The 27,993-nt window shown below is 42.0% G+C and overlaps 1 protein-coding gene across 3 annotated transcripts; it reads left to right on the forward strand.

Annotated features, from left to right (window-relative positions):
- Positions 1-3,025: 3,025 nt before the first annotated feature.
- LOC311133937 (activin receptor type-1B-like) lies at positions 3,026-27,843 on the forward strand. 3 transcript variants are annotated; one of them, XM_084167561.1, is made up of 9 exons: positions 3,026-3,187; positions 19,308-19,553; positions 20,970-21,233; positions 21,494-21,724; positions 21,878-22,045; positions 22,509-22,665; positions 22,812-22,936; positions 23,923-24,053; positions 24,410-27,843. In XM_084167561.1, exons 1-9 carry the CDS (start codon positions 3,100-3,102, stop codon positions 24,533-24,535), a joined length of 1,536 nt encoding a protein of 511 aa, XP_084023687.1. In that variant the 5' UTR covers positions 3,026-3,099; the 3' UTR covers positions 24,536-27,843. The 3 variants fall into 3 exon arrangements, with proteins under 3 accessions (XP_084023687.1, XP_084023685.1, XP_084023686.1); XM_084167559.1 differs by having other exon boundaries at positions 3,058-3,187; positions 21,494-22,045; XM_084167560.1 differs by lacking the exon at positions 3,026-3,187 and having other exon boundaries at positions 18,731-19,553.
- The last annotated feature ends 150 nt before the right edge of the window (positions 27,844-27,993 follow it).

The following is a 27,993-nucleotide window of genomic DNA, read 5'->3' on the forward strand; positions in this document are numbered from 1 at the left end:
CAACTTGCAATTGGCCACCTTAAATACCTTTTCTCATGATTGGATGCACTTGTCTATTAAGTTCAAGGCTTAATGAGCTCACCAAACCAATTGTGTGTTCCAATTAATCAGTGCTAAGTAGTTATAGGTATTCAAATCAACAGAATGACAAGGGTGGCCAAATTTTTGCATAGCCTATTTTTCACATCTGATTTAATTTCATACAACTTAATATTGCTACACTCAAAATCTTTGTCTGGACAATACCCCAGTACTCAGCTTTTATTAGAAAATGAATGGCATGCCACTGTGATCATTTTCTGTGACGACAGAGTAAATTATTATGCAGCCTCAGAGGGGTGCCCAAACTTTTTCATACGACTGTATATATATATATATATATATATATATATGTGTGTGTGTGTGTGTGTGTGTGTGTGTGTGTGTGTGTGTGTGTGTGTGTTGGTGACTTTATTGTGTACATATTGTAAATAAACCATTGTGAAAGATGCTGTTTATGATGTCATTTGATTCTGTGCTGTTTACCGTGGTCCTAAAATGGAGTGCTGAGGCTATTTTAAGACTTTGGAGTCAGGACTGAGTTGTGTAAGTCAAGTCTGCAAGGGGATTACCATTTTAAAGATAGACTCAGCGAAATGACGTTGAGATGAGAGAGATGCAAGACTTCGCTCTCACACAGTCACATACAGTATCTGCGCATGTGCACAGGTTCGCTTCACGCTGTTCACAGCGTGGTAGTCAGGGGACCAAAACAGCGGAGAAGTTGAGCCTCACACTTCAACGCTCTTAGTTGTTGCGGAAATTGACCCCCTATGCTGCTTACTTTCTCCATCTCCATCATATCGCTGAGTCTACCTTTAAGATGGTAATCCTCTCACAGACTTGATTTACACAACTCTGAGATGGGGCATGAAGTCAAAGGTATAATGGGAAGTTAGTTATGGCCATGCCATCATTGGGTAGGTATAAAAAATAAAAATAAACATTTTAATGATGTATGAGCGAGATATAACCATGCAGGTGCAAAGTTGGCACCTGCTATTTTCAGAAGTTAAAAGAACTTGACTGACTTCACTTGGGCTAAACTTTCCCTCAAGTCTGCCACCAGAGGGCGACCTTGTTTCTCTTTTTACATTCCTCACTTTACTAGAGACTGTTGACACAGTCATACTGGAAATATTACAATCAAGGTAAAAGGGTCAAAGTACAATAGGTGAATACACCTACAAGACGGCATCGATTTCCACAATGCTACTTTTAAGATCATAGTGTAATACAGAATACTAATGAGCTCTAGCTAAGCTAATCAAAATGGAAATGTGTTTGACATGACTTATTGGTCACACTTACAAAAATTATTCAACAAAAAAAAGTAATTGGCTCTTTGGATTGTACTTCACCTTAATCCACATTTTGAACCCCAAAAAATCATGCATTTGTGTCTTACACTCCTATCCATCAGATAATGTGTCTTACAGTTTGTCAGTATATGGTTGAAGGCAGTGTTCGCTCGCTTCACTCTCTACTACATCTCTGTGTAAGCTATGTGTAGGCCTGTCTGGGGTATGGTTGTAAATATCTGTATGTGTGGGAGTCAGTGAACTTCAGAGAGATAATACCCCTTCAAAGCCTCCGCCTGTCTGGTCAGTCTGGCAACCTAGGGCATGGTGGGGATTGACGGGGGGCCAGGGGGATTAGGCGTTGCCATAATGTACAGACCAATCCCCCTATAAAGGTAGAGAATACTATATTATGGTCTGGAGCTAATTCAAACGAGTTCAACCTATAAGCAAATACTTACAAATGGAATTTGGCTATAGTATGTATAATATTCATGACTTTAATTGAATTAACCAAAGATATTGCAAAGTTTACATGGAGAGTTACAGAGGAAAAGAGAGCTTCTATTTTTTTTGCGAGAGAGAGAGATCATGAGTCCTTCACTGCATTCGGCATCTAGATGGTAAACATCATGAGTAATTAAACCAACTCAAGTTGTATACACACATCTCATATTATGGGTTCCAGGAGGAATGTTGGAAGGATACATGACAGAGTTGCATTGCTTTGAACACTACACTCCCACTGGGCACACACTGGTTGAATCACTGTTGAACCAACATGGAATAGACGTTGAATTGACATTTGTGCCCAGTGGGCTGTTCCTTATGACTGCACTAAATAATACTGGATACTTACATTTACATTTTAGTCATTTAGCAGACGCTCTTACTATGATGTGCAAAACTATTCTTGATTGTGTTCAGCACAATATATGCAATTGTGTGTGTGTCTGTGTGTGTGTGTGTCAGAGAGAGAGAGAGAGAGAGAGAGAGAGAGAGAGAGAGAGAGAGAGAGAGAGAGAGAGAGAGAGAGAATAAACTGGATCAAACTAGCTCCCTCCATAGGTGACATACATGAGCAGGACCACACCCTCTTCTACTGTGAAAACAGAAATCAATCCAAGGTGGGGCTGAGTGGAAGGACAGTATGAGGTAACTCTGATGCCTCTACAATGTAACACAACACAATGACAACGGAGAGATTACTGTACTGCGTCCAGCCTAAAGGCACATTTCGGTGTCTAGGAGGGAGGGACACGGCTCTCTCAAAAAGATGGAGTTGATTTCTGTGTCCTCCTTTTTAGATGTATGGTGTCAATTTCAATGCATACACACTGTTTATTTTTCAGAAGTTCAGTAGTATAGTCTGCTAAAGTGGGGAGGTGGTATGGGTATTATAGAGATCATGTTCTATGTGGGTGGCACTGGTAGTGGTACATACGATGTTAAAGGCCTATTCAATATTTAAACCACGTGGGTATAAAATCACATTATCACATTACATTATTTGAAAGTTTACATTTTAAGCCTTGACCAGATATTACAAACGTTACATTGTGTTTTCTAATCTTATCTGGTTTATTTTATCGCCCTACTTCAAAATAACAGCTAGTTAGCCATTCCTCCCCTTTAAATCCTTCACACCCCTTTAAGGCGTCTGTCTGCTGGCTGGCTGGAGCTGTGTGTCCAATGATGTATATATAAATCGTTGGTTGTGTCTCGCACTGCTGTCAATACCATACCACCCAAAATATTAATGCAATGCAATGGGAATATAACGATCATGGCTAAGAGACAAATGTTGTTAACGCTTCTCGTCCTGGGCTTATTCGGAATTTATGATGGTGAGTGTAATGTTTTTATTCAGCCTGTGTGTATTTATTTACTTGGTTTGTGCGGCTGGGGCTGACATTGCTTGGCACAACAACATGGCGTACGGATTTGGTATCAAGCAAGCCGAGTTAGCAAATTGGACCAGTTTTTTTTTTTTTTTACTGGTATTTCATTGGTTAAATAGAGCAGAAAATAAGAGAAGCAACTACCTACCATTCTTGACGTCGTTATGTTTAAAGATGCTTCGTAAATAGCTATCTACTTGAGAATAGCACTACGCCAGCTAGGTCTCTGGCCAGCTAGTAGCTAATTGTCTGATACGATGACTTTAGTAAGTAAACATCTCAGAGAGCACATTTTTAGGATTTGGGAAGAACAGTCAAGGTTAGCTATCTACCAAGGACCTTCCACCATTCCTTGACACCCATAACAATAATCCAACAGCAGCAGTTTGAGTCATCTGATCAAAGTTGAATGAATGAATTTGCTGTATTCTCAAAAGCTAATATGGAAATATTGGTTTATTTATTTATAATAAACGACCACATAATCATAAATATGATATTCTCAGATTCATGCTCAGATTCATACAGGTATGATTTCCTTATTCCCAAATGTTTGTTTTTGTCTTAATTTTCAGTGAAAAATATTTGCTTATCTGCTTTTTTAACAGTTTCTCTTGGTGTATAAACTCTATGCTCTGCACACAAGATAACTAGTGGTTTTAAAGTGAAGCTCTCAATAAGCTTTTGCTGAGACTATAACACAATGAGGGACTGAGGCTGACCTATTTAGCCTTCAAGAGCTGCTGTACATTGCAAAATGAGCCATTGTATGGTGTTCTACCCATCAGCCTGAATTAGCTTACACTGTAGCTATCATTATTGGATAAAATATTAATTTATAAAAATAATAAAAGGAGGAAATCTGATGTTAAACAGAGGTTGAGGGACCTACCTTACAGTAGCCAGGTGTGTGTGTGTGTGTGTGTCAGAGGTAGAGAGCGATGTTATGTGAATCTAACAGTCAATCCTTAGAGGTTGTCAGGGCCAGCGGCAGAAAGTGAGAGAGTGGTTTCATGCACCTCCTTCAGTTGAAGTCTGGGTCCCTTTTGTGTCAGAAATTAGGGCAGGGATGGAGTTAGGCAGGAAGAGGTGACCTCCATCTTGTAGGCTACCCAGGGGCAGGTCCACTGCTGCTACACCCTCTGCATGAACATGCAGCCCCAGTGAACATTAACCTCATCTGATGGAGCAGATCAATGGAAGACTGGACTGATACAACTGTAATGCAGCAAGAAGCTGCTTTTTTCACTCACTCAACCATTCAACAATGAGCAAACAGAACAACCCCCCTCAGCCTCAGTTCCTCCTCTCCCTGGCCTTTAGTGCTTTTCAAGGTCTATAAACACTCTGTCCTAGTCCCTCCCGATAAAGGCCCTGATTGTGCACTCATAATGTTTGAATGATATGGTTTGGCCCTACTGTGGTTGGGTGCTTGTCTTCAACGTTGTCTTATCAAAACAGTGTAAACAAAGATTACATGTATACAGGCCTTTTTCACTTAATCTGGGCCCAGCAGGGGGCTCTGTTGTATCCATGTTTTGAGATAAAAATAAATAAAAAAGCCCAAACAGTTGGATAATGGCGATTTTCCAACTTGTTATCTAATCTAACAGACTGAGGGGTGTTAAAAGCCTGAATTAAAAAATCACAGCTTTTCTTTGCAACTGTGACTCATTGTGAAAGTTTTAGCCTGTTTCAACCTTTAAGTCCTGTTTCTGTGGGCCTATTTGATTGCTATTCTCCACTTTTGTCACTTTGGGCAACTTTGAAGGGGGTGGGGGCCACAAAAAATCTGAACTCATCATGAGGGGCCGCAGTTGTTCGCGGGTCTGCGTACCGACATCCATCCTTTTATCTGTTGAGTCTACAAAGTTAAGGAAGGTTTGCGTGGAGGAAAAATATGTTGAATTTGAACTTCACTCATTATGACATCATACTGTAAACTTGAACAATAAATAGTTTGTAACTATGACATGGAAATCTGGTAATTAACATGATTATGACATCACAGTGAATGCAACTTATTGAGTCATAAAGTTACCTAAATGGAAGCACATGAATGGAATGGAACACCACACCATTACATTTGGTAGTTTTAATTATGACACACAATTGAAATACCACAACATCATAACCCAATGACATCATAAACATCACAGCATGCCTGTTAGGCTACATCACATAACAATGTACAAAGCAATACAATGTGCACAGTTTGCCTCTTTTCTCCTTCTCTCTACCCTTCCTCTTTCCCCCTCTCTCTCCCCCACTCCCTTCACACAGCCCTGTCACCAAACAATACCTGTACTGTGCTTGACTTCAGTAACACACCAAACACCCGCTTTAAACACAACTATAGCCCGAGGGTCGTTCCACCTCAAAGCACAAAAAATAGGATCTCAGATTGTTCTGAAATCTTCTCTGTAGTTAGAAACCATAAGATTTGCATTCCTGCAACATTATTTTGTTGAAATATCATTTCAACAAATCTCTGAGAAATTAAGCTAATTGATTGCACCCAAATTGATATAATATTCAATAAATATAGCACATAACATCTGATTTGGACCCCCCAAAAAATAAACAAATATATTGGCGACAGATTTTCATGCAAATATATACAAAAATCTGCATAAAACAATATGCACATTTTCCCACCAAAGATGTGTTTCCATCAACTTCACTTATTGTGGATAAAAGGCTGTGCCTGACGACGTAGTGCACATAAAAATTACTTTTGTGTTTAACTTCCCATGTACCAAAAAAAAAAAAAAAAAGTTTAATGGGTTTCAATCGCATTTTCAACTCTACTGATGTTTTTGTCACAAACCTGGTTACTGAGTAAGACATGAGGATATCAGTTCTCTATGTTTAACAAGTAGTATGGAGTGGCGGCTCAGAGTATTGTTTTTCTTCATCCTATGTAATGCATTCTCAGTGAATTTGGTGATGTTTTTTTCCCCCCCGTTCAGAGAAATTAGTAATTGAAGTTGTTAGGTTTATGTCCTATTCTACATCTTGATATTACCAGGTTCTGACCACTAGATGGTGCTGTTCCTGCTATTAGGTTATATATATATATATATATATATATATATATATATATATATATATATATATATATATATATTATATTTTTTTTATATACACTACCAGTCAAAAGTTTGGACACACCTACTCATTCAAGGGTTTTTCTTTATTTTCACATTTTTTTTACATTGTACAATAATAGTGAAGACATCAAAACTATTAAATAACACACATGGAATCATGTAGTAACCAAAAATCCAAAAAATATATTTTATATTTGAGGTTCTTCAAATAGCCACCCTTTGCCTTGATGACAGCTTTGCACAATCTTGGCATTCTCTCAACCAGCTTCATAAGGTAGTCACCTGGAATGCATTTCAATGAACAGGTGTGCCTTAAAGGTTAATTTGTGGAATTCCTTTCCTTCTTTAATGCGTTTGAGCAAATCAGTTGTGTTGTGACAAGGTGTGGGGGGGGGGGGGGTATACAGAAGATAGTCCTATTTGGTAAAAGACCAAGTCCATATTATGGCAAGAACAGCTCAAATAAGCAAAGAGAAACGACAGTCCATCATTACTTTAAGACATGAAGGTCAGTCAATACGGAACATTTCAAGAACTTTGAACGTTTCTTCAAGTGCAGTCGCAAAAACCATCAAGCGCTATGATGAAACTGGCTGAGGACCGCCACAGGAAAGGAAGACCCAGAATTACCTCTGCTGCAGAGGATAAGTTCATTAGAGTTATAAGAAGAAGAGACCTGCTTGGGCCAAGAAACACGAGCAATGGACATTAGACTGGTGGAAACTTTTCCTTTCGTCTGGAGTCCAAATTTGAGATTTTTGGTTCCAACCGCCATGTCTTTGTGAGACGCGGTGTGGGTGATCATCATATTTCCCACCGTAAAGCATGGAGGATGAGGTGTTATGGTGTGGGGGTGCTTTGACACTGTCTGTGATTTATTTAGAATTCACTTAACCAGCATTGATACCACAGCATTCTGCAGCGATATGCCATCCCATCTGGTTTGGGCTTAGTGGGACTATCATTTGTTTTTCAACAGGACAATGACCCAACACCCCTCCAGGCTGTGTAAGGGCAATTTTACCAAGGAGAGTGATGGAATGCTGCATCAGATGACCTGGCCTCCACAATCCCCCGACCTCAACCCAATTGAGATGGTTTGAGATGAGTCGGACGGCAGAGTGAAGGAAAAGCGGCCAACAAGTGCTCAGCATATGTGGGAACTCCTTCAAGACTGTTGGAAAAGCATTCCAGGTGACGCTGGTTGAGAGAATGCCAAGAGTGTGCAAAGCTGTCATCAAGGCAAAGGGTGGCTATTTGAAGAATCTCAAATATAAAATATATTTTTATTTGTTTAACACTATTTTTTAGTTACTACATGATTCCATATGTGTTATTTCATAGTTTTGATGTCTTCACTATTCTACAATGTAGAAAATAGTAAAAATAAAGAAAAATCCTTGAATGAGTAGGTGTGTCCAAACCTTTGACTGGTGGCGTGTATATATACTTTTCTATCTCCCCCCCCCCCCCCCCCCCCCAATGTTAAAGGGATAGTTCACCCAAATTACAGAATGACACATTGGTTTTACATTGGTCATCCTGCAGTATCAAAACATTTGTAACTCAATTATGTTACTCAAGATGATTTGTATAGTTCATTCCCCCACCTCTGACATAGATGAGAATAGTCCCTGTACTCTCACAGCCTAGTAACTGTAACTGACAGACCCCCTCAGACCCAAACAGGCGTATTTGTGTGTTAATATCTACACCACACCAAATAAAAGCCCCAAAATTACTTTGCTTAACCATTCAAGCCCAGGGGAAACTCTAAACCACAGCTGTCCCTTGTGCCAAGGTTGGGAGGTGAGAGGGTTCCTTCACTTCAGGGCTCTTTTGAAAATATGAAAAATCCCTGGCCTCGGCATGTACATCCTTGTTGATAAAGAGCATTAGAGTAAACAAGCTTAAAGACAAACAGAATTGTGTGTGTTTGTGAAACGGTATGATTGAGATGTTTGAAGAAGAGGTTACATTGAGTGACCAACTCGCATTCCCTGGGTTTGTGATACGTGAAAATAGGAGAAGGATTTTAGACTGAAGATGAGATGGGAGGAACTGGATAACAAGGGAGCTGGACTGTGTAGTAAGATAAGAAAGCACAGTTCATGGGATCTACGAAACGGCCATGTAATTACATTGAGAGAGAGGCTAATGCTGAAAGCATTTTACAAATGCATATCTTTTACCAAATGAGTCATTCAGTAATTTAAAGAGGTCTGTTTTTCCCTCTTATCTAATTTCTATCAACTGCATTATCTACTCTTCTTCTGTAGTCGCTCATTGATTTTCAGTGTTTTTTGTCCCTCTCAAATTGACACGCTGCATCCTGTCTCCAAGGACTCCTGTGTCAGGACTCTGAGTGTCTGAGCCAGTCTCCCATGGGCACTATAACCAGGGGGGGGCAAATCAAATCAGTTACTCACAAGTTTGGGCCGCCTACCTATTATGTATCTGGTTTTACTGTCTGTTTAAAAAATGGGAACTTTTGAACAGACCTTGCTATGGCCTTGATTGATCAAAATATGTTGACATGGAAACATATTTTGTTCCAGCAAAGCCTACATGTTCTTCTCACCGATCAAATTAGCATGTCTTCTGATGCTAGAGTTTCTCAGGCTTGCCGTTTTGCCTCGTGCTTCCCAATCATTCTCAACCAAACACTGACCCAACATGACAAATGGCCATTCCAACACGTGAATGTAAACATGCCTCCAAACATTCTCACGGACTAAGTACCATGCGAGAAACACACTGCCTGCCTATCTGAGATCACTGAACCTATGTCTAGAAAGCCAACTAGAATCAGAAGACTGAGAGCACAGATACAATAACAGAAGCATGTGCACAAGCGTGCGTGCACGCACACACACACTTCCTCTGTATCGATCAGAGTGGGATAGTCGGAGGGGGGATGGGGGAGTAGAGTGGTGTTTTCTGCCTGGTGGCGTCTGGGTGTCTTAATCAGTTGTTCCCGGTCTGGATGCTACCTGCCTCGCGTGGTGCTCTTTCCGTTCTCCTCGTCTAGAGTATCAGCACTTAACTACACTACCTACAGAAAGTAATAATCCCCTTTCATTTCTCACTACTTTAGCTATCAATGTTTTTGAAGCCTTATATTTTCAGAGTTCTAGTTACACTTTCAATTAGGCTTCTATCATCATTAAGCTTATTCAGCTTTTCAGGGTCTCAACTTACTGTTGCGAGTTAGAATAGTAGAATATACAAGGTGCAATTTTGAAAATGTGGTTGAGCATCAGCAGTTTTTCTCAATTAAGCCATGTCAAAAATGTTGGGAGTTAGTTTAGCGGCCAGCTATCTAAACTTGTTATCATGGTCGAATTACCAGCCGGGGGGCAAACATTTCTCTATGGCAAAATGAGTAGAATTGCATGAAGTTAGTTATAAAATTGCAAAATCTTCTCTCCGCCCCATGGCAAAATGTGTAGAATTGCAGTAAACTTGCAGTTTTAAAGCAGCCATTGCAAAATGTGTAGAATTACATGAAATTAACTCTAAAACGTAGGGGGGGCACTAAAATGTTTTGCTCTGTGTGTGTGGATGTGGGTACGCAGACCTGTGAGCAACTGCGGCCCCTCATGATGAGTTCAAATTTTTTGTGGCCCATCCCCCATCAGTTGCCCATCCCTGGTCAAGTGTTTACATTGAGGGGCAATTCCATTACAACTATATGCAAAAGGACTACCTTTAACTATTAACACAGAATATTTGACAAAAACACATTTACTGGGAGAACTGTGCAGAAGCAAAAATTTGGTAACTGAATTTCTGTAAAATCTCCCTCTGTTTTTTTGGTGTCCACGTTTTCCAAAACTCTTCAATATCTGCTCAGAATTTAAGATTCAACAATGTCTGCAGAAAGAATGGGGTGTCAGCTATGACTTAAAAATATATATATTTTGGTTATTGGACATCAAAGTAAAGCTAGGTTGAGAACAGTAAAGTATAGTACAATACAGGATAGTGTACTCAACTCTAGTGTGCTCTACTGTGTACTGAACTCTACTGTACTGAACTATACTCTACTTTTCTTTTGCTGTACTGTGCTGTCCAAACTTGTGAACCAAACTGTGGTTTGTGACTACTAAGATTTCCCATTGAAGCCAATTAAATTGCAGAAATTCCGTTACCGATCTTTCCGTTACCGGAATTTCGAATGATTCAAAAACAAAATTGATATCAGTAAGAACACTAACTAATTGATAGGTCTACCTTGTTACTTCTATGAACTTTCAATATCTTAAAGATATGTGGGCTTTTAATGGAATATCAAGGCACAAGGCAATGTGTCTTAAACTTTCAGAAGGCAGAACAATTTCTCAAACAAATATGAGTATTGTACAGAACAAAAATATAAACGCAACAATTTCAAAGATTTTACTGAGTTACAGTTCATATAAGGAAATCAGTCAATTGAAATAAATAAATTAAGCCCTGATCTATGGATTTCGGAAGATCCTTCGCCAGACGCCTCAATCTTCCTCACAAAGTCAGCCCGACGCCCAATGGACGTTGACAATGGTCACATGAACTGGCCCGAGCCAAGGCCTCCTGAGCGTGTTTCCACCCCAGGCAAACAGGACAGCACTCGTGAGTATCTTTTAATTTTCATTGTGAGAAAACATGCCCTAGGGCACGGTCAGAGGTTCAAACTCATCTGGTTAGCCTTTTTGAACTTAGTCTTACCACTGGCCATCTTACTCAAGCAAGGGAGCACTGGCTACACAAGCATAGCAGAAAGTAGTGGGTTTTAAGCTAACAAAACTGATACTAAGACCTAAAACTCACAACATCTAGGGGGACGAGTACTCTCTCCCCACTAACAGACAGCTAAGTCGTAGCCAAATCCTGTAGCCTTCGAGTGCTTGAAAAGTTGTAAATTGCGTCACACATACTTCCTTCAGGCGAGCTGAAGAGCGAAGAATTGAGAAAATGTATTCGGAGCCCTGGTATTACAGCCAGGAATGTGGGGCTTCCGAGGGCAGGCTCGGCACCCATTGGACCGTTCATTTCAGTTTGCTTCAGGTGAATAGGATTGGTCGTTGACTCCCCATAGTATGTTATACCGAGTGACCAACTGAAAGGGAACTTTAGTAACGCTCAGAGAACGTTCTAAGAATGTTATTTAAAAACATACACTGAACAAAAATATAAACGCAACATGCAACAATTTCAAAGATTTTACTGAGTTACAGTTCATATAAGGAAATCAGTAAATTGAAATAAATTAATTAGGCCCTATTCTATGGATTTCACATGACTGGGAATACAAATATGCATCTGTTGGTCACAGATACCTTTTATTAAAAGGTAGGGGCGTGGATCAGAAAACCAGTCAGTATCTGGTGTGACCACCATTTTCCTCGTGCAGCGCGACACATCTCCTTCGCATAGAGTTGATCAGGCTATTGATTGTGGCCTGTGGAATGTTTTCCCACTACTCTTCAATGGCTGTGTGAAGTTGCTGGATATTGGTGGGAACTGGAACACGCTGTCATACACGTCGATCCAGAGCATTCCAAACATGCTCAATGGGTGACGTCCGGTGAGTATGCAGGCCATGGAAGAACTGGGACATTTTCAGCTTCCAGGAATTGTGTACAGACCCTTGCGACATGGGGCTGTGCATTATCATGCTGAAACATGAGGTGATGGCTGCGGATGAATGTCACGACAATGGGCCTCAGGATCTCATCACGGTATCTCTGTGTATTCAAATTGCCATCGATAAAATGCAATTGTGTTCATTGTCCATAGCTTAGGCCTGCCCATACCATAACCCCACCGCTACCATGGAGCACTCTGTTCACAACGTTGACATCAGCAAACCGCTCGCCCACACGACGCCATACATGTGGTCTGCAGTTGTGAAGCCGGTTGGACGTACTGCCAAATTCTCTACACCGACGGCTTATGGTGTAGAAATTAACATTCAATTCTCTGGCAACAGCTCCAGTCAGCATGCCAATTGCGCGCTCCCTCAACTTGAGACGTGTGGCATTGTGTTGTGTGACAAAACTGCACATTATAGAGTGACCTTTTATTGTCCCCAGCACAAGGTGCACCTGTGTAATAATCATGCTGTGTAATCAGCTTCTTGATATGCCACACCTGTCAGGTGTATGGATTATCTTGGCAAAGGAGAAATGCTCACTAACAGGGATGTAAACAACATTTTAGAGAAATAAGCTTTTTTTGAGTATGGAACATTTCTGAGATCTTTTATTTCAGTTCATAAAACATGGAACCAACACTTTTTTATATTTTTGTTCAGTGTAGTGGGCAGGGGTCTTTACTTCAACATTATAATGTTTTGATGTATTTCTAATACCTTTTTAATACTTTTTCTGGTAGATATTTTCGAAAAAACCCTTTTCCATCTGTTTGACCAGAAATCAAAGCCTTTGCTTATTCCTATATATGCCTTTAATTTCGAACAAAGTATAGGATCTTAGCTTTCATTTGACATCCAATTTGACATGCTCCTATGAACTTCACATGTTCGTGCTCATGGGTCCTTTTACATGGAATTTGACCTGAGGTCATTTACAGACTACGATGGAAGAAAAATAACTTAAGGGAATTATTGGAATTTCACACAGTGTCAGCCTCGGGGCCCCAATAAAATTCAATTATCCAAAATTTCACTGTGGCAGTCACCGTCTAGACTGGGTTTAATGACAGCCACAGCTGCTCACAAGTCAACCCCATCCTCTGTACAAACCACTACTACAACCCCCCCCCCCTTCTTCCCAAAAACCCACCAAAGCCTACCCCCAAAAAACAGTCATTGCTGCTGGGGATTAACAAACCTTGAACGCTACTGTGCCACCCCTCACCCCCCCTTCTCTGCCCTTAATTCCCCGTACCATCCCCTCTAGTTTTCAGGACTAGTTTGGGGCTAATCCCAAACCTCCAGCACTGACAACCGACAACAATCTCCCCAAAATAGTACCCACTTTAGTAACCCCCCCCCCCCCTCCACCACTACACCCCCAATGATCTCAGCTCAGTCTGGGTTGGTCAAATTCCCTGTAATCGCCACACAAAGACCAGTGTGATGTCACAAGATGAAGGATTATGAAATTGTATGGGCAAAGTCCACTTTTGACTACGGTAACACTCAGTAGAGCACCACTATTTAAAAGCAAGCTGTCAGCACTAAACAGATAGACCTTTTGTCTTTGAACTTCACTTCCCCCATGGGTCTACCATTTATAGAGCCTGTAGGTTCAGAGTATCAAATGACCAAGGTGTCTTTGAGCTTTCTCTTGATGTCTGTATGTGCAAGAACTTGTAAAATTGCTTGTCATTCAAAATAGAGGCCGACCATAACTAACGAAATTACATTTAACGAAAATGTATGCTTAATCCAGTATAAACTAATGTGTGTATATAATTTATTACACAAGAGACTAATTCTACAGCACAACAGAGTCATGTCTTAAGTGTAAAAATAACAATGACTCAATAATCCATGCCTTCTGGGAATGCTATAAAGTCCAAAAGTCATGGGTGGCGTTAGAAAGTTGTCTGGTGCTTTATTATCAAAAAGTTTCTTTATTTAAATGTTGAACGTGCATGGGCAATGGAGAGAAACAAAATGGTGCAGTTTGAGGCCATGTGGCTGAGAGTGATGCGGGACTGGAGATGGGGGTGTGAGCAGGTGGGTCTGGGCACGGGTGATGTTGTGGATGTTTGTGTGCATCTGTCGTTTTTTTATGTGGATGTTTTGTATTGTTAATAAAGCCCGCCGATTTATAGGTTGACCGATTTATTATCCTTTTAGGATATATTTTTATCTGCGTTTTGGTTAATCCACCGAAAAGGACAGATATAAGATGCGGAGAAAACGCTAAGAAAAAAGTTGTCTTTATACAACTTGACTTTTATTTTTGAATTTCATTATTATGTCTGGCTGGCATTCTTTACATGGCTATACGCCTATCTTGCCTTGGCGCGCTACAGCAAGACTGGACACTGTCACCCAATGTAACTACACCAGTCGGAGAGGAGAGTGAACTACTGCTTCTATGGTGAGTGCTAAGTAGATATAAGCTTGCCAGCTCAATAAAGTGCCAAAAATGCGCACTGGCCATATACTGTTACATGAAGTGTCATCGTAGGGTGTAAAGCAAGTGCCGTGCTAAGAAACCTCAACTCTGTGGTATCGTTACAGCCCTTTAGTGAAGCCCGCAAAATATGGTGTGTTATACAGTACCAGTCAAAAGTTTGGACACACCTACTCATTTAAGGGTTTTTCTTTATTTTAAAAATGTTTTACATTGTAGAGTAATAGTGAAGACATCAAAATTATGAAATAACACATGGAATCATGTAGTAAGCAAAAAAGTGTTAAACAAACCAAAATATTTTTTATTTGAGATTCTTCAAATAGGCACCCTTTGCCTTGATGACAGCTTTGCACACTCTTGGCATTCTCTTAACCAGCTTCACCTGGAATGCATTTCAATTAACAGATGTGCCTTCTAAAAAGTTAATTTGTGGAATTTCTTTCCTTCTTAATGCGTTTGAGCCAATCCGTTGTGTTGTGACAAGGTAGGGGGTATACAGAAGATAGCCCTACTTGGTAAAAGACCAAGTCCATATTTTGGCAAGAACAGCTCCAATAAGCAAAGAGAAACGACAGTCCATCATTACTTTAGGACATGAAGGTGAGTCAATATGGAACATTTCAAGAACTTTAAAAGTTTCTTCAAGTGCAGTTGCAAAAACCATCAAGGATATGATGAAACTGGCTCTCATGAGGACCGCCACAGGAATGGAAGACCCAGAGTTACCTCTGCTGCAGAAGATAAGTTCATTAGAGTTACCAGCCTCAGAAATTGCAGCCCAATTTCTCAGAGTTCAAGTAACAGACACATCTCAACATCAACTGTTCAGAGGGGACTGTGTGAATCAGGCCTTCATGGTCGAATTGCTGCAAAGAAACCACTACTAAAGGACACCAATAAGAAGAAGAGACTTGCTTCGGCCAAGGAACACAAGCAATGGACATTAGACCGGTGGAAATTTGTCCTTTGGTCTGGAGTCCAAATTTGAGATTTTTGGTTCCAACCGCCGTGTCTTTGTGAGACGCGGTGTGGGTGAACGGATGATCTCCGCATGTGTATTTTCCACTGTAAAGAATGGAGGAGATGGTGTGGGGGTGCTTTTCTGGTGACACTGTCTGTGATTTATTTAGAATTCAAGGCACACTTAACCAGCATGGCTACCACAGCATTCTGCAGTGATATGCCATCCCATCTGGTTTGGGCTTAGTGGGACTATCATTTTGTTTTTCAACAGGACAATGACCCAACACACTTCCAGGCTGTGTAAGGGCTATTTTACCAAGAAGGAGAGTAATGGAGTGCTGCATCAGATGACCTGGTCTCCACAATCCCCAAACCTCCACTTGATTTGAGATGGTTTGGGATGAGTCGGACCACAGAGTGAAGGAAAAGCAGCCTACAAGTGTTCAGCATATGTGACAACTCCTTCAAGACTGTTGGAAAAGGGGGCAATGCAAATGGGCCGGGTAGCCATGATTAGCTGTTCAGAAGTCTTATGGCTTGGGGGTAGAAGCTGTTAAGAAGCCTTTTGGACCTAGACTTGGCGCTCCGGTACTGCTTGCCGTGCGATAGTAGAGAGAAAAGTCTATGACTAGGGTGGCTGGAGTCTTTGACAATTTTTAGGGCCTTCCTCTGACACCGCCTGGTATAGAGGTCCTGGATGGCAGGAAGCTTGGCCCCAGTGATGTACTGGGCCGTACGCACTACCCTCTGTAGGGCCTTGCGGTTGGAGGCCGAGCAGTTGCCATACCAGGTGGTCATGTAACCTGTCAGGATGCTCTCGATGGTGCAGCTGTAAAACTTTTTGAGGATCTGAAGACCAATGCCAAATCTTTTTAGTCTCTTGAGGGGGAATAGGCTTTGTCATGGTGTGTTTGGACCATGATAGTTTGTTGGCGATGTGGCCACCAAGGAACTTGAAGCTCTCAACCTGTTCCACTACAGCCTGTTCCACTACGGTGCTCAGTCCTCTTTTTTCCCCCTGTAGTCCACAATCATCTCCTTTGTCTTGATCACGTTGAGGGAGAGGTTGTTATCCTGGCACCACACGGCCAGGTCTCTGACCTCCTCCCTATAGGCTGTCTCATCGTCGTCGGTGATCAGGCCTACCACTGTTGTGTCGTCGGCAAACTTTATGATGGTATTGGAGTCGTGCCTGGCCATGCAGTCATGGGTGAACAGGGAGTACAGGAGGGGACTGAGCTCTACGGACAATTCCTTTTGACCTCATGGCTTGGTTTTTGCTCTGACATGCACTGTCAACTGTGGGACCTTTACATAGAGAGGTGCTTTCCTTTCCAAATCATGTCCAATCAATTGAATTTACCACAGGTGGACTCCAGTCAAGTTGTATAAACATCTCAAGGATAATCAATGGAAACAGGATGCACCTGAGCTCAATTTCGAATCTCATAGCAAAGGGTCTGAATACTTAGGTAAATAAGGTATTTCTGTTTTTTATTTTTAATAAATTAGCAACATTTTCTAAAACCCTGTTTTTCGCTTTGTCATTATAGGGTATTGTGTGTAGATTAATTGAGTATTTTTATTTATTTAATCCATTTTAGAATAAGGCTGTAACGTAACAATGTGGAAAAGGGGAAAGAGTCTGAATAATTTCAGAATGAATTGTATATACGCAACATACAACAATTTCAACGATTTTACAAAGTTACAGTTCATATAAGGAAATTAGTCAATTGAAATGAATGAATTAGTCCCTAATCTATGGATTTCACATGACTGGGCAGGGGCACAGCCATGGGTGGGCCTGGGAGGGCATAGGCCCACCCACTGGGGAGCCAGGCCCAGCCAATCAGAATTAGTTTTCCCCCACAAAAGGGCTTTATTACAGACAGAATTGCTCCTCAGTTTCATCAGCTGTCCGGGTGGCTGGTCTCAGACCATCCCGCAGGTGAAGAAGCCGGATGTTGAGGTTCTGGGCTGGCGTGGTTACACATAGTCTGCGGTTGTGAGGCCGGTTGTATGTACTGCCAAATTCTGGCAGTATGTACAACTGTTGGAGGCAGCTTATGGTAGAGAAATGAACATCCAATTCTCTGGCAACAGCTCTGGAGGACATTCCTGCAGTCAGCATGCCAATGGCACACACCCTCAAAACTTGAGACATCTGTGGCATTGTGGTGTGTGACAAAACTGCATGTTTTAGTTGCCTTTTATTGGCCCCAGTAGAAGGTGCGCCTGTATAATGATCATGCTGTTTAATCAGCTTCTTGATATGCCACATGTCAGATGGATGGATGATCTTGGCAAAAGAGAAATGCTCACTAACAGGGATGTAAACAAATGTGTGCACAACATTTTGGAGAAATAAGCTTCTTATGCATATGGAACATTTCTGGGATCTTTTATTTCCGTTCATGAAACATGGGACCAACACTTTACACGTTGCGTTTATATTTTTGTTCAGTATGTATGCATGCATGCATACACGCATACATACAGTGCCTTCAGAAAGTATTTACACCTCTTGACGTATTCCACATTTTGTTGTTACACCCTGAATTTAAAATGGATTGAGATTTTGTGACAGATCTACACACTATCCCAAAATGTCAAAGGGGAATTTTGTTTTTAGAATTTTTTACAAAGCTGAAACGTCTTGAATCAACAAGTATTTAACCCCTTTGTAATGGTAAGCCTAAATAAGTACAGGAGTAAAAATGTGCTTAACATGTCAAGTCTGTGGGCAATAATGGTGGTTCAACCACAAAGACCAGGGAGGTTTCCCAATGCTTCGCAAAGAAGGGCACCTATTCGTAGATGGGTGAAAATAAAAAAAGCAGACACTGAATATCCCTTTGAGCATGGTGAAATTATCAATTACGCTTTGGATTGTGTATCAATACACCCAATCAGCATGGCTACCACAGTATTCTGCAGCGATACGCCATCCCATCTGGTTTGGGATTAGTGGGACTATCATTAAACAAAATTTTTAAAAACTCTTACGCGGCCTGCCCAAACGGGCTCGGGAGAGGCGAAGGTCGAGTCATGCGTCCTCTGAAACATGACCCGCTAAAACCGCGCTCCTTAACACCCGCCCACTTAACCCGGAAGCCAGCTGCACCAATGTGTCGGAGGAAACACCGTTCAACTGACGACTGAAGTCAGCCTGCAGGTGCCCGGCCCGCCACAAGGAGTTGCTAGAGCGCGATGAGCCAAGTAAAGCCCCCCCACCCGGCCAAACCCTCCCCTAACCAGGACGACCCTGGGCCAATTGTGCGCCACCCTATGGGACTCCCGGTCTCGGCCAGTTGTGACACAGCCTGGGATCGATCCCAGATCTGTAGTGACTCCTCAAGCCCTGTGATGCAGTGCCTTAGACCACTGCGCCACTCGGGAGGCCCCTCCGCCCAAGAATTTAAATGGCAGAAAAATCCCTGCTTAGAAGAGATTTAAAATGGCTACAATTGTTTCGTGGCCCGCCACCGAACATGTCCTTTGGATTTGGCATGCAGTTTGATTACAGTTGATACTGTTTCCAGGATGAACCACCTCTGTAGGGTAGGGTTGTTGTTGCGCTGTCTTGGTGTTTTTCATTTGGAGGAAAAATGTAATAAACACCGGAAATCTGTTTTTTCTATAGTCCTATGCTTTAGCTTACAGTGGTAAGATCATAGGGTATGTTGGTGCCAGTGAAATGTAATTGTCAAAGGGCCCCAGCAGCACTGCTGCTGTCTTTTAGAGCCCTCTGCTGGATATTAACTTGCATCTCTTACAGTGGAGGAGTGAAAAATGTCTTGAAAGGTTTTTTATATGTCAATGCCGGACACAACTTCTTAAGCAATTACAAAATATTGAAATCATCTGTCTCTCTCTGTCTGTCTGCAGCTTTGTGGTGTAACTGCACCACAGCCCAGTGTCAGAAGACTGGCTCCCAGTGTGAGACAGACGGGGCCTGCATGGCCTCCACATCCTTCATCGACGGCCAAGAGCAGCACATTCGTATCTGCATCACCCGGGACAAGCTGGTACCCCCGGGCCAACCCTTCTACTGCCTGAGCGCTGAGGGCCTCCTCAACACACACTGCTGCTACACTAACTACTGCAACAGCCTCAACCTCAAAGTGCCATCTGGTGAGCTCCACACACATTCAACAGGGATAGGCTATCTGCTGCCATAGAAGACATTGGTCTCAAACATAGTTCACAGTTGTGTGTGGGTTGTTATGTTTACTCATTAAATATATACTGAATTAAAATATAAATGCAACATGTAAAGTGTTTCATGAGCTGAAATAAAATATCCCAGAAATGTTCCATATGCACAAACAGCTTATTAATGTTGTGCACAAATGTGTTTACATTTTTACATCCCTGTTAGTGAGCATTTCTCCTTTGCCAATATAATCCATCCACCTGACAGGTGTGGCATATCAAGAAGCTGACTAAACAGCATGATCATTACATAGGTGCAACTTGTAATGGGGACAATAAAATGTCCCCAGCACAATGTGCAGTTTTGTCACACAACACAATGCCACAGATGTCTCAAGTTTTGAGGGAGCATGCAATTGGCATGCTGACTGCAGGAATATCCACCAGAGCTGTTGCCAGATAATTGAATGTTCATTTCTCTACCATAAGCCGCCTCCAACGTTGTTTTAGAGAATTTGGCAGTATGTCCAACCGGCTTCACAACCACAGACCACATGTAACCACGCCTGCCCAGGACCTCCACATTCGGCTTCTTCACCTGCGGGACGGTCTGAGACCAGCCACCCAGATAGCTGATGAAACTGTGAGTTTGAACAACAGAAAAATTATCAGAAACCATCTCAGGGAAGCTCATCTGCGTGCTCGTCGTCCTCAACATGGTCTTGTATGGCGTCATGTGGGCGAGCACTTTGCTGATGTCAACATTGTGAAAAGAGTGCCCCATGGTGGCGGTGGGGTTATGGTATGGGCAGGCACAAGCTGTGAACAACTAACACAATTGCATTTTATCGATTGCAATTTGAATGCACAGAGATACCGTGACGAGATCCTGAGCCCCATTGTCCTGCCATTCATCCTCCACCATCACCTCATGTTTCAGCATGATAATGCACGGCCATCACCCATGTTGCAAGGATCTGTACACAATTCCTGGACGTTCCCGCCAATATCATGCAACTTCGCGCTGCCATTGAAGAGGAGTGGGACAACATTCCACGGGCCACAATCAACAGCCTGATCAACTCTATGCAAAGGAGATGTGTTGCGCTGCATGAGGCAAATGGTGGTCACACCAGATACTGGCTGGTTTTCTGATCCATACCCCTACCTTTTTTTTAAGTATCTGTGACCAACGGATGCATATCTGTGTCCCCAGTCATGTGAAATCCGTAGATTAGGGCCTAATTTATTTATTGAAATTGACCGATTTCCTTATGAACTGTAACTCAGTAAAATCTTTGAAATTGTAAAGTGTTGCGTTTTATATTTTTGTTCAGTGTAAATTAAATGTGAAATATGTATTTATTCTCATTGTCTCTCTTCACTCTTTCTCAGTGACGCTGCGGCCGGGCCTGGGGGGCGGCTTTGGCCCTGATGGTACATGGGGTCCGGTGGAGCTGGTGGCAGTGATCGCAGGGCCCGTCTGCCTGCTGTGTGTGCTGCTAATCATGGGTGTGTTCCTGTTCCAGTACCACCAGAGGGCCTACAGCCACAGGCAGAGGCTGGAGGTGGACCCCTCCTGTGACCACCTCTACATGGCCAAGGACAAGACCCTGCAGGACCTCATCTACGACATGTCCACCTCTGGATCAGGCTCTGGTCAGTACAGCACAGCTGGGGCTCTCTCTGGGTGTCTGATCTATTGAATCAGTCATAAAACAGGAACAAATAAATTAGTGACTGTGGCTTTAATGATGTCTTCCATAGAAAAATTAAATCCATAGGGGGAAATGTGGTTGATATTCTGTGGTTGATATTAGGCAATGTGATTCATTGTCTGACCGTATATTCCTCTCTCTTTTTGCCTTGTCTCTGTGTCCCGTATGTCTCGGTCCTCTCCCTCCTCTGTCTCTGTGCAGGCCTCCCTCTGTTTGTCCAGCGGACGGTGGCCAGGACCATTGTGCTGCAGGAGATCATAGGGAAGGGGCGTTTCGGAGAGGTATGGCGTGGCCGCTGGAGAGGAGGAGACGTGGCGGTGAAGATCTTCTCATCCAGAGAGGAGCGCTCCTGGTTCCGGGAGGCTGAGATCTACCAGACCGTCATGCTGCGCCACGAGAACATCCTGGGATTCATCGCCGCAGACAACAAAGGTAAACACTGGCCGTCGTCGTGTGACATCACAACAGATTTTCCCCTTCAAAGAGCACTGCTTGTAGCTTTCTGGTGTTTAGGTCAGTTTTCCGTATTAGGTGGTGTAGTGTCTAAAAATTGGTCTCTAAACTTAGTCTCTCTTTCTCTCATAGATAATGGCACATGGACCCAGCTGTGGCTGGTGTCAGACTACCACGAGTACGGCTCTCTGTTTGACTACCTGAACCGTTACTCCGTCACCATCGAGGACATGATCAAACTGGCACTGTCGGCTGCCAGCGGCCTGGCACACCTGCACATGGAGATCCTGGGAACACAGGGTGTGTGTGTGTGTGTGTGGTACTTGTGCCCGTGTGCCCATGTGCAAACTGGATTGCATGTTGCTGTATGTGTGTATTCTTCTGGACTCTTTGATTTGTTCCCTACTCCCCCTTTTCCTGGCCTCTAGCTCTGCAAACAGTGAATGTAGGCCATGCTTCTAGCTGGTAGGAAACTCCAGTTCGGGGTTATTGATCTGCCTAGTATGAGTTGCATAGCAGCCCCTCTAAACTAAAGCATCTCTTGATAGGTCAATTATTAACGTCATTCAACATTTGAAGTTTTGTTGACTGTCATTGGAAGCCAGTGGTATACTGCAGATAACCATGATTGTTTGATTTAAATGAATTGGACAACATAAAACACATTTCACACAAACATGTTAATGATCAGTTACATGAGTTCAATTGATTGCCAGGAATGCAGTAATTGTCAGGTAGGCTAACTCTCTCGGCCTTCGTCTAGGTAAGCCTGGTATTGCCCACCGGGACCTCAAGTCTAAGAACATCCTGGTGAAGAAGAACAGTACCTGTGCCATCGCTGACCTTGGGCTGGCAGTGCGCCACGAGTCTACCACTGACACCATAGACATCGCTCCCAACCAGAGAGTGGGCACCAAGAGGTACAAACACACACATACCCTCAACCTTAAGAAGTACTTGATTTCTCAACTTCACCCACTGACCCCCCCCCCCCCCCCCCCCAATACATCCCACCACCTATCAGGGATATAGACCAGCTTACAAACACATATTTGCTCTCTTTCAGGTACATGGCCCCTGAGGTCTTGGATGAGAGCATCAACATGAGGCACTTTGATTCGTTTAAGTGTGCAGACATCTACGCTCTGGGGCTGGTCTACTGGGAGATCGCACGCCGCTGCAACGCTGGAGGTCAGACAGGCTCCCCCCTCAGCACACTCTGGCTGAGTCCCAACTGGCACCCTATTCCCTATATCAGGGATCATCAACTAGATTCAGCCTCGGGACGATTGTTTCTTGAGCGGATGGTCAGAGGGCCGGAACATAATTACAAATAATTTGTAGGCTGCAAATTGACCCAAGAAGCCCAAAGAGATATAATATTTGACTAAAACTTAATCATTTCAAACCTTGCTTACATTTGTATTCGATCACATACACTGAATGTACAAAACATTTCATAGACTGACCAGGTGAAAGCTATGAACCCTTATTGATTTCACTTAAATCCACTTCAATCAGTGTAGATGAAGGGGAGGAGACAGGTTAAAGAAGGATTTTGTATGTGTGCCATTCAGAGGGTGAATGGGCAAGACAAAAGATTTAAGTGCCTTTGAACGGGATATGGTAGTAGGTGACAGGCGCACCGGTTTGTGTCAAGAACTGCAACGCTGCTGGGTTTTTCACGTTCAACAGTTTCCTGTGTGTATCAAGAATGGTCCACCACCCAAAGGACATCCAGTCAACTTGACACAACTGTGGGAAGCATTGGAGACAACATGGGGGGAAGGTGTTCTGTTTTGTTTTGTACACAGTGTATATCTCTCTATTATGCGTGGGAATACTTTGGAACAGATTTCCTAAATTAAAATCACTTGAAGCTGATTTGCTGGTGTTTTTACAGTCTTTTTTATGTCCAACAAAAAAAAATTAAAAAAATAACTTGGGTGCCAAATAAAATCTCCCGCACGCCGAATTCGGCACGCCAGTTGGGGAACCCTGCCCTATATAGTGCACTACTGTTGAACAGGGCCCATAGGGCTCCCTATAGTAGTGCACAATATAGGGAAAAGGGTGTCATTTGGGTTGCATACAGTATCTCTGTCACTGTAGTTAAAAGTTTAATTCACCATCAATTAGAAACTGGACCTTTCCTGACCTTTGACCTCTGCCCCTAGGTATCCATGAGGAGTACCAGCTTCCCTACTATGATCTGGTGCCCTCTGACCCCTCCATAGAGGAGATGAGGAAGGTGGTGTGTGACCAGAAACTACGGCCCAACGTGCCCAACTGGTGGCAGAGCTACGAGGTAGGGATGGACACATATAGCTATGCATGCTCTTTTAAGGTCAATCAAACGATCCTATTATGATAGCACAGCAGTCGCTCACTGATATGAAAGTGTCACTGGTTTCTTATAAGTATTACATTGTATGCTTGTGTATTTAAATGAAGTATGTTCATTTGCCGGGCTTGTTCTCTGGGGGTGCATTGGTGGTTTTGATAAGCTTGTTTAGCCCTGTGCATATCTGCACCATATTTGCATGTATGACTTTCTCTAATCTCACTTTCTTCATGTTCGCTCTACCCTTGGTCCAATTTTCCTGCCCAGAGCTTTAGATAACACTCTACTTTATCTCTCCTTATTTTTTCCCCTCCCCCCAGGCCCTGCGTGTAATGGGAAAGATCATGAGGGAGTGTTGGTATGCCAACGGAGCCGCCCGCCTCACCGCCCTGCGCATCAAGAAGACCCTGTCCCAGCTCAGTGTCCAGGAGGACATCAAAGTCTGAGAGGGTCCCGTCCCAAAGACCTGAGGAGAGCGCTTGGGACCCTGTCCCGCACTAAAGGATACGGAGAGCGAAAGAGAGGGGTCAGGGTCTTTTCAAAGAATGCAATGACAAAAGCAAAATGTAAAAGAATACTTCATAAAAACTCTCCTGCCAGTCTTTTTAAAGCCACCACTGTTTGAGTTGTGACAAGCCCTACCTCGCCTATTCAGCCAAAACTACTGACAAACCCTGTCCCCAACCTACCCCATCCTTCTGTCCCTGCAGCCCCCCTTCTCTGTTCTGTTCCTACTAAAATGTCTGCCAACGCAATTACTGCTACTACTAGTATTGCCCCTGACAATGCCCATGTTAATCTCAATGGCAGGATATATACTGTATACAACTGTGTATTTAGTAACAGAATGTGTAATTTAATTGTAAACTTTTTTTAAGTAACTTTCCCGAAAGACTTATCAAAGGACACTAATGGTTTTACCCTATAGATTAATTTATTTTTGTTCTGTTTGTCTTTATACTGTATTCATGCCATGTTGAATTGCTTTTGGGAGAGGTCTAACTGTTTTGAGTGTTTCTTTTGTCAGGGAGTATATAGGGGGAATTTCTATGAATGCTGTGTAGGGGTCATTCCACCAATTCGGTGCCTTTTGGGGAAAAAAACGTTCGATTTCACAAAATGTTTACATTCTGTCATAAAGAGCACATGTTCAACTTAATAAAAAACGTTTTCCCATCTCAAGAGGTAAAAAAAAAAAGACTATAGTACGTGCCTATCAAGTAAAGTAATAAATATATAGGTTGACCGTAACAGGGTTGACGATTTCCTCTTAAATCAGCAGCAGGGAGGGGCAATTGAATGCAAGCTTCACAAAAAAAACATCAAAAAAACATTCTAGCCTGTCTAACTATGGGTAACATGGTTGATGTGTTATGCTCGACCCACTCAATTTTCCACCACAAAACACCAGAAAATTGCCAAAAAGAGTAGAATCAGCTCACCTGCTTTTACACTATGATTTCACTATTCGATGTTCAGAGTTTCACCATATTAAAACGAGAGTTCAGTTCACGTAACAGGGTTGACCTTTAAAATTAGGGACAGGTATTTTTTTCTCCTTAAAATGAATCACTAATCACATGAAATATATAATAATCTTCAGAAATGACTTTGTCAAAGCAACAAAATAAATAGTGCTTCACAATTATGGTGAAAACTTAGAGAAATGTTGAGGTTAAGTGGGTTAAAATCTTCCTGGAAGTCAGAGGGTGCATGGAGGGACATGTCAAAATGCTGAATTCTGGCACTTTAACAAGTCTTCATATAGAACATCTGATTTATTGAATTCTCCCTGTGGTCTATATTAAAGGGCACTTCATTGAATATAACAGGCTTTTAAAATTAAATATTGGTGCACAATTTCTACTTAAAATATCAAAGGGGAGCAAAAGGCACTAATTTGTGGAAACAATCCTGTTGTAGACGGATCTCTGTTGTACATACAAACTAAGAAATTGCTTTTAAAATCCATGAGGACCAAGTCTTCCTCATTTATCGGGTCATGTTATCTATCATTTATGGTAGCAGTGGTCTATGAGTCACTGAGATATCATCTTACATAGATTTAAAGTAACTATGTTTCCCATTACTACATCCATTGTTGTGTTTTGTAACTCCTATTTCCCACTTAGAGGCAGGAATGGTCCATACAAACACCTGGCTTTATCGTATTTCATGGCGATGGACTGTATTGTAGCCATTTTGTAAACACACACATCAATTGTGGGTTGCTGTTTGTAATTATTTTTTTATTATTTTCTCACAATACCTCATGTATGTTTCCCCTCAGGTGATATTCTCCCTGACCAAGTATTATCACTGTACATACAATAACTTTTTAAGGTGTGACTATATATGACCCTTTTTGATTTGAGTTTCCATTGATATTTGAATAATGTTTTGGAACGTTTGCCAACAGTTGAACACTGGTTACTGGTCTTGGATGGGAGACAATTGGAGAGGCTTATATGTGCTGTCAATCATCCACTGATAAACCAATGGAATATCTCCAAAGCAACACTACTGTACACTCTGAGTCATTGAAAGTGCATACTGAGTCCCTCCTATTTGATGTCTCCCATTACTATAGAACGGTATTTGATTTTGAGTCAATATTCCACTCCATATTCATAAATTCTACCCCACCTACATTACCTCTTTGATATGCAAATTGTAAATTGTTTGTATAATGGATGATGATTTATCTCTGATGTCAAAAATCTTATTTCCACCATGTATTTTGTTTTCAGGAAAATAATATGTACTGTTAAATTTGTCGCTTTATTTAATTTTTTGTTGAGCACAAACTCCAAAGGTACGTGAAGCCTCCTTCCTTGTGTTCTTAATCCTGCCAGTTTACTGTGAGTTCCTATAAAAGGCTCTGCAGGGCCAATGTGTTCACTCCACAGCACCTCAGCCAAACCGTTCTCAACACCCCTCACTGTTTTACTGCAGATCACACCAGTGAAAGCAGAGGGTGTTTATAATATATTAATGAAGCATTTTAATCACAGTTCTTCAGATTTGGTGATTGGTAAATACCTCTCGCAGATTTCTTCACATTTTCAGAAAGCTAAGTAACAGTGAGGAGTCACCAGACCCTCTGTAAAGGGTGCTTATTCAGTGTGGCTGTAGCACAAAAAGATTGTCGTTTAACTTTTTTGTGAAAAAATTAATACTACTGATACTTATCAATGCTGTTCCACTGGAAATATGTATGGCCTGTATGTATTTATTTGATTTAATTTGTGACGATGTCATGCTCGCCTGTACTGTATAGTTTGTTTATAGTTCTTGGGAGATGTCCAAGAGGACATGGTGTGTGTACATGTGCATATTTTTCCTGAAAATGTGGTTACTTATGTTTTTGGCTGTGAGTGGGGTACAGAGCCTGGGTGTTTTCTGCGTACTGTTAGGAGGTGAGTCAAGATTTTCCGTCCTTGATCGGGGAGTGACCCTATGCAAACGTCATAGGCCATGGTTGGGATGTGTCTTTATGGCCTTGTTTTGAGCACATACTGTTATTAAGGGGAATTATGACAAGATGAAATGTTGTATGCTGTTGTATTGCACTATGGAGTGTTTAATGAAGCGATGAATCATGAGAACACCCAGGTCTCTGTCCAGACATCTGGACAAAGAAATCAAAATAAGCTTTTAAAACCGAGTGAAAACCTTTTCAGGACAAGTATCCAATCTTGTATATAGGTAATATTATATAGCCTATAGTAATAAATACAACTGTTTTACATTATTTTTGTCTGTTTATTTGCTCACACCAGTATGTACATCTAATGCAAAAACTGTTTCTAATCATTCATTTTGGTGTATGCATCTTTCAATATTTTTCGGATGCAACCTTAATTATGTCTTCCTACCCCTCATTCAAATCAAAAGGAAAGTT

The sequence above is a fragment of the Coregonus lavaretus genome, assembly GCF_964263955.1.
Source record: "Coregonus lavaretus genome assembly, chromosome: 8".
NCBI lineage: Eukaryota > Metazoa > Chordata > Actinopteri > Salmoniformes > Salmonidae > Coregonus > Coregonus lavaretus.

Coding starts and splice junctions, on each gene's coding strand:
- LOC311133937 (XM_084167559.1), top strand. CDS start 3,100: ATGCAATGCAATGGGAATATAACGATCATGGCTAAGAGACAAATGTTG. Junction 3,188..19,307: donor CTTATTCGGAATTTATGATG/GTGAGTGTAATG, acceptor GTCTGTCTGCAG/CTTTGTGGTGTAACTGCACC. Junction 24,054..24,409: donor ACTGGTGGCAGAGCTACGAG/GTAGGGATGGAC, acceptor CCCTCCCCCCAG/GCCCTGCGTGTAATGGGAAA.